At 40.4% G+C, this 10,319-nt stretch overlaps 1 protein-coding gene across 1 annotated transcript; it reads left to right on the forward strand.

Moving 5' to 3' along the window:
• Nucleotides 1-14: 14 nt before the first annotated feature.
• Nucleotides 15-9,913, forward strand: ATPAF1 (ATP synthase mitochondrial F1 complex assembly factor 1). The gene is made up of 9 exons (XM_074832105.1): nucleotides 15-239; nucleotides 611-719; nucleotides 1,288-1,338; nucleotides 2,053-2,115; nucleotides 3,531-3,581; nucleotides 5,351-5,398; nucleotides 7,435-7,530; nucleotides 8,107-8,214; nucleotides 9,143-9,913. The coding sequence occupies exons 1-9, from the start codon at nucleotides 55-57 to the stop codon at nucleotides 9,335-9,337; spliced, it is 906 nt and encodes a 301-aa protein (XP_074688206.1). The 5' UTR covers nucleotides 15-54; the 3' UTR covers nucleotides 9,338-9,913.
• Nucleotides 9,914-10,319: the final 406 nt, after the last annotated feature.

Below are 10,319 nucleotides of genomic sequence, written 5' to 3' on the forward strand. Positions count from 1 at the left end.
GGGCGGGGCGGCGGGGCGGGCGGGGCGCTGAGGCGGCCGGAGGGAGCGGGCGCCATGGCGGGGCCGCTGCTGCAGGCCTGGGGGCTGGGGGCGGCCCTGTGGAGCCGCGCCGCGCTCCGCCCGCTGGGGCTGCTGGCCCCGCCGTGCAGGGGGGCGGCGGGCCCGGGGCCGGGGGGGGAGCCGCTGGAGGAGAACCCCTTCTACGGAAAATACCGACACAAGATCCAGGAGCTGCGGAGGTGCGGGGCTGGGGCGGGCCCCGAGGGGAAGGGCTGGAAGGGGGCAGCGGGGTGTCGGGGTGGGGGGTGTGTGTGTCTGTGTGCTGCTTTTTGGGAAATGGGGGAGCTGGGTTTTGCTGAGAGGAGGGGAGGTCAGGTTTAGCTTTGCGCCCTTAGAAGATGAATTCGTTTAGGCCAAATGCTGCCCTGAAATTCACATGGCACCAAGTCAATGAGGGAGTCGTCTCCCAACATGATCAGCTTGATAATTTCTTATTTGTAAAATTATCTCTTAAAATTTGAAGAACATGAACCAGTACCACAGTAAACACTCTAAAAAGCCAAATGACGTTAATCACCCAGTACTGTTAATAGTCCCTTCTCTGATTCAGATCCAGTCCAGATGTGTTTGAATCCCGTATGGAAAAAAGAAATGAAGTGAAAAAGCAGCCTGTGGGATATTCCAATCAAGGAGAATATATCAGATGCATGGAGGAAAAGGCAAGGCCAATTTTTTTGTAATTCGCACGTATCAAAACTATAATGTCATTTATAAAGGATCAGCATAATGCTACAAACATACAGCATGCAGATACTCTGGGGAGCCCCAGAATTTCACTCTCTGGCTAAAAGTATTGTTCTGTATTCCAGTGTAGTATTTTGCAATTTTTTGACTGTAAATTCTGTGTTTGCTGCCTTGTTTAAGTGTTTCATTAGTTCCAGATTAGTTTGGCCAGATGGAGTGACATGATCTTGCATTTATCATTTCTTAGTGAATGCAAGAAAACTGTTCAATAATATTGGATCCAAAAATGCGTAATAGCTTGCTTTTAACTAATCCTTTCTGGCCTTGATATTCATAATTCATATTAAGTTACTCATTTGATTTACTTCTGCTAATCAATCATTTGTGTTATTAAAAATACACTGCAGTGATCTATACATATCTTAAACTTGAGCTCCTAGTCAGGAGACTTCTGTCAGCAGCCATGTTATGCGTGGCAAGGAAGGCAAATAAATGGTATTAAAGCATCGGCTATAAAAACTAAAGAAGAATATTTTCTTCTAGGCAGAAGGCTTGGGCACAAAGACATCAAAGGGAGGATTCACAAAGGATAAGGTAAGGGAAATGAACCTCAGTGTTAGGAGAGGATGTGCTGGCAAATCAAGGATGTAGATTAACTTGTGTTGCTACCATCAGTGCTTCAGCTGGGAGGTTCTTGACATAAAACTGATGCTGCACTCAAGTATAAGATTTTAATTTACTATTGGGATCGTGTTCAATCTTAAACTCCTGGCACTCTGGGTTTTTATAATCCTGTCCTTTCTCTCTGATACCCTTAAGTTCCTACTAGTTAGGGGATCTGTACTGAATGCTTGCAGTAATAAATGGGAAGGGTTGAGCTGCCTGCACAACATGTAAGTATATTTCCAAAGATCAGCCAGCAGAGGGACAAGAGAATGGTTTTACTCTCTTTCACATTTTTTATTTTGGCAAATTTTCTGTGTAAATCTGCCAGCAGAGCATGCGTTTGAGATGGCTGAAGGCAGAAGGCTGCAGCTCCTCTTGCAGCTTCAGTAGAGATCTGCACAACTGGAGCAAAGTGTGTCCTGACAGAATCTCTTCTATTCTGCTTCAGTGTGTGAATCCACTTCTCAGTGTGTTACTGCTTATGATTTACTGGTTTCTTTGGCAATTAAGAGGACTACTCCCACTGTAATTTGAATTAAGTTCCTCTGGCTTGATTTTATTATCTGTAATTGCATCCATTCATTCTGGATTCTCACTTGAATCAGAACTGTCATGCTAAATTCCTTATGCTTTCTCTTGCAGACGCTTGATTCGATTCTTAATGTTGAGATGGTGAAAGAAAAATCAGCGGAGGAGATAAAACAGGTGATGGATTTAAATGGAATAAAGTTTGCTCTACATCTGTGTTTAATAGTAATCTACATGTGAGGATGGAAATTTTACTTGTACTGAAAAATAAAATATGGCTATGGATGTAGATTTATAAAAAGCATATTGACATGCATATTAACAGTAGAAGATAGTTTTCTCCCTATAGTTAAGTCCACCTAGGATATATCCACTTGATAGGTAATACATCTGGACTTGATCACTCAAAAACTATCTCTACTGTAGTTCTTACTGTTGCCATTTAATGTGTGGCAGTTGAATTGACATTAGCAAGCTCCTGTCAGGTTTGAAGCCAGGTAAAAGGAAATCCCAGCAATAGCTCATATGAATTATGTTACATCTCTTCTGCAGGAATAAAAACAGAGCTTTTACCACCTTGTACCTTTGCACTATCTGTCATTCAGGAGCCTGTGTACTTGTACTAAAGTTGGTTAGGATAAGAAGGAGGTGGATGGGACTGTTTGAAGAACAGTGTGAATCAAGCTCCTCTCCCTAATATCTGCTTGGCTTTGCACTGTATTTCCTTTTATCTAGTTATAAGTCACATCTTTTGAACATTTCTGATGTAGCTTAAGTTGGATCTGGTATTTTTTTCCCTTATCAGACTGTATGCCAAGAAGCTATGTAGACATGATCATTTAAGGGGAGCAGCACAGCATATATGAAGGAGCCTTCTGGCACAACTAGAAAGCAGAAATCTAGCTGCTTTCCTGATAGTGTGAGAACATTATGGAAGTGGTTATGTGCTCTGCAGGGGATGGTGTGCAACCAGTTGTAGCAGGAAGTGGATTTGATAACTCATGAGTTTCCTTCGAGTTCCTCTCTGTTTCATTCATTAAACATTTTACAGACAATTATCATTAGTTATGTAGGTCTGGGGAAGAACAGCTGAAAAAGTCCCGAACTCTGGGCTTTTACCTGTACTTGTCCATTTATTAAGGGACTTTGAGCTTTTTGTGTAGGTATTGCCATCCTGCTGTGGTGAAGAAAAAGATTGTGAACACAGAGGATTATTATGCAAAGTCTTGTCTTCTGTTGAAAACGTTTTGTATGTTCTTTATTAAAAAACCCCGAACCTCAGACCCTCTAGAAATCATTAGTGTGATTGTTGGGAAAAAATGTAGGAAGCACTTCTGATGGCTGGTAAATCTTGAGCTACCTCTGAGCCCTCTGCTCATTTCTGTTACCTAGTTGAAATCTGTTTTTTGGTACAAGTACTCTGGAACCTTAGGAGAAGTGTATCTCATTAGCAGGAAAGTCAGGCTTGATTGAAAATGACCTCTCGAAGTGTTTATAAAGGTTAGTTGACAAATGGAATTCTTTTTAACGCATTTAATATTATTGCTAGATGCTTGGTTTTAACTGTATCTTATCTCCTTTGTTTCCTGCAGATTTGGAATCAGTATTTTTCTGCAAAAGATACGGTTTATGCTGTTATTCCTGTAAGTAGTTCGTTCCCCTGTAGTTATGCACTGGAAAGGCCAGTGTGCAAAGCTTTCCTTTCTAACTCTGATTCTGTTGCTTTTAAAAGCAATCATTGAAGGAAAATGAGGTTTCAAGAACAAACTTCTTCCAGACTGAGTGATCTTATTGCCTCAAATAAAGGCTTTTGTTTCCAAAATGTGTATCACTCTTTTTCTCACTTACATCAGTCTCAATAAATCTAGTACCTTTTCCTGCACACCTGGCTTGAATTTCCAGGCATTTTTTTATTATGAGTACCTAATACTCTTTGTGGGGCCCTAGTATTTATGGAGGTAGCATTTGTATTCTCGCATCTTTTTTTCTCAGAGTTGCTAGTTTCTTTCCCCTCTTCCTTGCAGCATGCTCGGCTAACTCGAGTTTAATATGGCAGTACTAGAGCACTTGGCTAGTAACTTGCCTGTGGCTAATCACTTATGACTTTCATGCATTTAAAATTATTGGCAGCACTGTCTTTCATTGAGGTTGCATGGTGCTTCCTGTGATAAGATCATATTTCTTATTCCTGATAACTTTACCAGATGTTAATTGTTGTTAATCTCTGTTAGGCTGAAGGAGTTTTTTTCGCTTTTGGGATTTCTTTTCATTCTTTGCTTCAGAGTCTCTATGTGATTGTGATCTCTTAAATCTGTCGTTTCACAGCTCGGCTCAAACTGTGTGTTCCTGGACTTCTTGAAACCTCATTTAGATCTGGGGTCTGATTTGCAATTGTACTTGGCCCTTTGAGCTGCAACTGAAGTCAGTGGAAGGCTGTTGTACGAAGTGTTGTATACTCTGAAAATGGCAGTGAGGGATTTGAAGTCAAGCAGCTTCATGTTTTAGTTTTCCCAACATGTGGATGTTGTGAAAATAATTTAAATTGGATATTTACTGTAGCAGACGGCCAAAGCCAGGGATTCCAGTTAAGATGGTGTAGGTCTTTCATTAGTGAGGCTGGCACTGTTCTTTGGTGCACTGTTTTAGAGGAGCTTTGGAAGCTTTTAAGGCTTTAATGCAAACCAGATCTTAGGCACATTAGGAAGTAGTTCATGGTGTCATCGGGGGTAAAAAAAACCTACGCCTTTTGCCAGAAGCTTTTTGTTGGCTGGAAGAAAGGACTCGCATAATTCTCTAGTGCGCAGAAACACACATGGAGGAATTTCACGTTGATGAATGGCATATGTTTTCATTCCTGAACACCTTAGAGTAGGTATTAATAGATTGTGCTGGGAAGAGAAGAGCAGGCAAAATATTTGGGAGAACACAGAGAACACGTGAATGAGATTCCCAGGTTTCATCAGGGATGACCAAATATGTTTGTGGTGTTAATATAAACGTAAGCAATAAGTAGTTGAATAAATATGTATGGTGTAAAATCCAGTTTGGGGCCAGGGATATGTCGTCTGTCTTGCTCAACTGTTGTCACCACATGATGCAGTGGAGCTATTGCTGAAAGAGGATGTAATGTAAGCCTGGCACGTGGGCCCCCCACCTCCAAGGAATAAAGCTTTGGATCCGAGGAGTTTGCTGCTGCATCTTAGAGACAGCGTTGTTAAAATGCGATACTGATGACATTTAGGTAACTAAGAAGTAAATATAGTTTTCTATGCACTCATTGTTAGCTGTTCCCACAGCGAGACCTTCTGTAGATGGAAGTTGTGCCCTATAAAGGTTAACGTGATGATTCTGAATAACTCTGCATCCATGTTTGTGTTATGAAAACTGAGTTTCTCTTTCTCCTTCCCCAAAGGCAGAGAAGTTTGATTTAATATGGAAGAGAGCCCAGAAATGTCCATCGGTACGTACGGCAGAGACTCGCAATGCTTGGATGTATAGCTGTAATTCATTTATCCTCTCTAAAGCCTAATTCATCAACTTTTGACGCTGCTGTATTCAGACTCACTGTATCAGCTCGATTAGTAAAGTCCAGGTGTTCAAATACTTGTCTTAGTGTTCAGATAAAAGCAATGGCGATTCATATGTATTAAACAGTTTGATCTAGCTGTCAGATATCTAGATATAAGAGATAGAGGGTTCAGAAATGAAAGCACAGAATCTCGCAGGGAGTGAATTTAGCTACATGCCTCTGGTTTCCATTAACTGATGTCTTGTGGTTAAGTGTCTTCCATGCATTGTTGTGAAGAGCCAAGCCTTTTATGCCAGCTTCACTGATGTTCCTGCCTATCTTTCCTTATTGCTTAAAGCATCCTCACTTTAAGCTGGAGGAACTGTTGTTAGCTATAGCTACATGTCACCATGGCATTACGTTGCATGTACATGGAGAAAGTGAGTTCTCTTGTCTAATGGTTGGTGTGAGCTGCTCTTTCTTTTTATGTTTCTTTACTGGCAGTGAAGATAGGCAGTATCTGAAAGGGAAAAAAGACAAGAAATCAATATGTTGGGGTTCTGTCCAAAGAGAGAGCTGAACCTTGTCATCTATTAGCCTGCTTTTCCTCATCATAAATATGCACAGCCATGCTTTCTTGACCACCATGCTGGTGATCTGTGATAGATAAATGTTGGTAAGCAAATGCGAGCTATTTGCATGGAAGCCATACTGTGTCAGTAATGCACCTCTGTCTCTAAGGAAGTGTGTCATCAAAAAAGACTATATGACATGTACTGCAAAACTTAGTAGTGTCAGTTCTGTTGCAGAGCATTGTAATTCAACAGCTGTGATGGAAAGGAAGGAGGGAATTGGGTGTAGTTGAACCCTTTATTACAGATAATAGAGTAAATACTCTGTGGGTTGTGTCTTAAGTGTATGCCAGCACAGCAAAGCATGAAATACTGAGAATGCGTAATATGGTTATTTCAGAAATGAGTGGATTCCCAAGATTGGGATTCACTGTTTCTCACATGGGTTGGTGGATATCTTGTAAGCTTCAATTAGAAGATTCCTGTGTGAATGAGCATGTTGCTGCTTTGAAGAAGTTAAACTACAAAAGAGCAGAACAGCTAAAGGATATCTTTCTGCAGTTTGTACCACGTGCTGCTGATTAGTATTGTTTTCTGTTGAAAGTAGTGTGTTTTTACAGTAGTTTGTGTGTTGAAGCACGGACTTTGCGAATTTCACTGTGCTGAGGCAGAAATGAAATGCTTCATTCCTTTATGAAAACAAACTAGCTTGACTTCGCTGCATGGAGAGGAGCGCTCTTGTAGATCTGAATGGGAGATGTTCCTGGATTGATGGATTGGTCCTGTATATTTCACTTGCCAAGAGCAAGATCAAATAGATCTGGCCTCCCAAGCTACTTGGAGCTCAGAAGGTTATTTATAGCTTTAAGTGCATTTCTGTACAGTGCATTGGCATTTAGTCAGGTATCCTGCATGTTTTTCTGCTCCCCTGTTGTCCTTTCCCTTGGTGTAGGAAAATGAGCAAGTCCCTAGACTGTGGAGCTGAATAGACTAAATCTCTAGAGAGAAAATGCTTGCTGCCTGCTCTGGAACAGTTGGTGAAATTAGAGGATTAAATATACTGAGTGCTTCTTATCTTATATTTGACCATTTCTGCTGTTGATTTTCTAGAAGTGAACGAGAAGGTCAGTGTCCGGATGTTCTCCACTGTCCTTTCCTTTCCTTTGTTTCATATAATAGTGATAAAAATATGTGCCAACATATTTGCTAATGAAATAGTACTGATAAGGTAATGCTGGTTTATGTCTGCTTTGAAGTCTTGTTCCTGCTGTCCTGTCACTCCTGGTGGAGCAAAGAAACCCTTTTTTCTGTTGTGTTTCTCTTGGTAAAGCATTTGTGCTGGAGGCCAGTATGACATGGGCATCATTTTGTTCTATCAAAGGGAGAACTGTTTTTTTTTTTAATAATTCTCTGCAGTTTCTATATGCTTTGCCAAGAAAAGAAGGCTATGAGTTCTTCGTGGGGCAGTGGTCAGGAATGGAATTGCACTTCACTTCCCTAATAAACATTCAGGTGAGTGGTTGAAATAAAAAGTCCAAAAATGGCTTAGGATCCAGCAATACATAATATCAGCATATTACAGTGTAGATATTTCCTAGACAGTTTAACGAACAGGTTGTCTAGCTTAACTTGAAAAGAATTATAAGGGAAAAACTGCCATTAATTATGGGTAAATTAGTAAATTAATTATAGGTAAATTAGTAAATTAATTATGTCTCTCTGATCTAAAGGAGAATGAGGTAGAAGTCAAATAGTCTCAAAATAGAAGCAAGAGCCAAACTTTTTAGAACTGTTTGTAAAAGCTACTTAAGATACCAGTAGATGCTCTAAGATGAAATGTCTTCCTGAAAATTGTGGGTTCTTTTAAATGCAAAATGGTTTTTAGTCAAGAAGAAACCCAACACAACTCTGCAAATCCTTTGTTTTCTGTAAATACCAGGAATAATTTTAATTAGAACTGACCCTTAAGCCCTGAAAAATGACTGCCTCCATAGCAGTTAATACACAAGTTTTTGTAATCAGGCCTCCAAATCTGCAGTAGTAGAGCTGAAGTTCTTTAGGGGATGCTGATTTCTTTACCTTCTTCAGACCCAGGGTGAAACTGCTCCTAGCCAGTTGGTCTTGTACCATTATCCTGAGCTGCAGAAGGAAAAAGGGATAGTATTAATGACAGCAGAAATGGACTCCAAGTTCTTGGTAAGAGAAATCTGCTCAGTGGCTTCCTTCATTTTATGCTGCAACTCCTACAGTTTTGAATTAAAACCAAATTAAAGTGAAGTCTTTAAAAGACCCTTTCCCAAAGAATGGTCTCACTAGATTTCTTTAACCTAATCTACTTAATACTAGGGGAAGCTAGAAAGAAATCATCAGTCTTTGTCTGTCTGGAGATTTAAGCTCATGCTTCTTTTTTTCCTTACTTTGGGTATTATAGTTTATTGTTATTAAAAAAAAATAGAAGTGCTTCTTTTTTTCATATTAATGGAAGCATACTTAAGTGAAAGCTGTTGCTACCTGCCAACAAGTTAAAACAGTATATTTGAAGCTTAATGCTACTTCCTAAATCAGGAGACCTCCAGAGCTTTGTGTTAAGTTTCTGCATGTATTTGATCTTTTCTCTAGGTGTGGGTGTATTTGCATATCTGTAAATAGCACAGTGCTGGGACCACTAGCAGTAGGGCTTTGGAACAAGATAACTAAAGCATCCCACCTCTAACTGACCTGCTTATACCAGTTCTGAAACACTGGACAGAGGAATCATTGGTTATGCATTTGGGTAAACAATCAATTTTTGCAAATAGGTCAACTGTAAGAAGGGAAAGATGAGACTTTGGTGAATCTCCAGTGCCCTAGAGTGGGCAGGGATCATGAAGGATGTATTTGACATTGTTTGACTTCTGAGTGTATGCTCAGCAGGTTTAAAGTTTAAAGGCACAGTGCTAAAATGTGTAAGTAGGTCAGGAACAAGAGGGAGGTGGTTTAAGAGATTTGCTAAACTAAGGTGACTTGGAATTGAGTCATTCGGTGAGTAGGACTGCAGCCTTTCAGCTGCTGAAGAGCCATTTTCAGTGGGATACTCAAATACAACAAAACTCAATGGTAATACATTCTTTCTTTTAACTTGCAGGTGGTCCACGAAGCACAGTGCTTGGCAAATCAGGTGCAGCTTTTCTATGCAACGGATCATTCTGAGACCTACAAATTAGTGGAGACCTTCAACCACAGCTCTAGTGAATTTAAGTATATGTCAGTTATAGCAGAGCTTGAGCAAAGTGGCCTTGGAAGAGAACTGAGACCTGGTCAGGTTTCTGACAAGTCATAGATCCTGACCTGTGGGTGAAGTGAGCCAGCAGCAGGCAGGGGATTTCCTAGGTGGAGTGGCCCTGTCTCACTTGTTTTATGAAGTTGGTTTGGCTACAGAAAGGATCTGGAGACATCCTGGGAGTATGGTAGTCAAGCCTGTCTGGCACTGATGCAGGACTTGGGCCATTTGAACGTCAATAACTAATTGCCAGAGTGGAGCCCTGTACTCCAGTGTGACTTCCTCAGAACAAGCCGTTTTCCCATCCTGTAACTTCTGCTGCATGCTGTATTTTTGAAATCTGAAATAAAGTGACAGAAGGGGAGCTATGTAATGGACTGTATTGACATCAGGAGAGAGATAACAACCAGCGTTTCTTCTCAGTAAATGCATTTTAAATGCCCTCCACCATTATAATTGCATGGTCCGGTGCTTTTTAATCTGTGTGGAATTTATACAGACTTGTCCATCAAGAAAAAAGAATAGGACCAATGGTCTAAAACAGACTCTTCTTTGTTACGTTGTGTGTGAGGTTCCTTACACAGATGTACACTGTGACCTGTGTTTTTCTCAGAATTAAAAAATAGAGTGACTAGATTTGTTCTGGGAATTTTGTGCTGCTTAATTGATATATTAATTTTATCCCATTGCTGTGTTTTTGTCTTAGAGATGTTTTTCTTGAGGAGTAGGATATTCTGAGCATGGTTTTATTTTTGTATATTTTTAATAGTGTAGAGGAATTATTGCCTGCTTCATAGAATTAATTTTTCTCAGACTGGCATCTAGTCAGCCAGCTCTACAAATGGTATTTGAAGGGACAGAAAATAGCTCTTGTTCCTGTTTCAGGAAAGGCACTATTCATAATAAAAGCAAGATGGTCTGGCATAGTAACAGAGCACGAGCCACCAACTGGCTTCTCAATTGCTAAGTGACAATTCATGAAAAAAATGTGTTGGTATGAATATGCATAGCTGCTTTAATATGGCAGTGGTGGTAGGAATCT

The sequence above is a fragment of the Strix aluco genome, chromosome 8 (assembly GCF_031877795.1).
Source record: "Strix aluco isolate bStrAlu1 chromosome 8, bStrAlu1.hap1, whole genome shotgun sequence".
In the NCBI taxonomy this organism is placed as follows: Eukaryota; Metazoa; Chordata; class Aves; order Strigiformes; family Strigidae; genus Strix; species Strix aluco.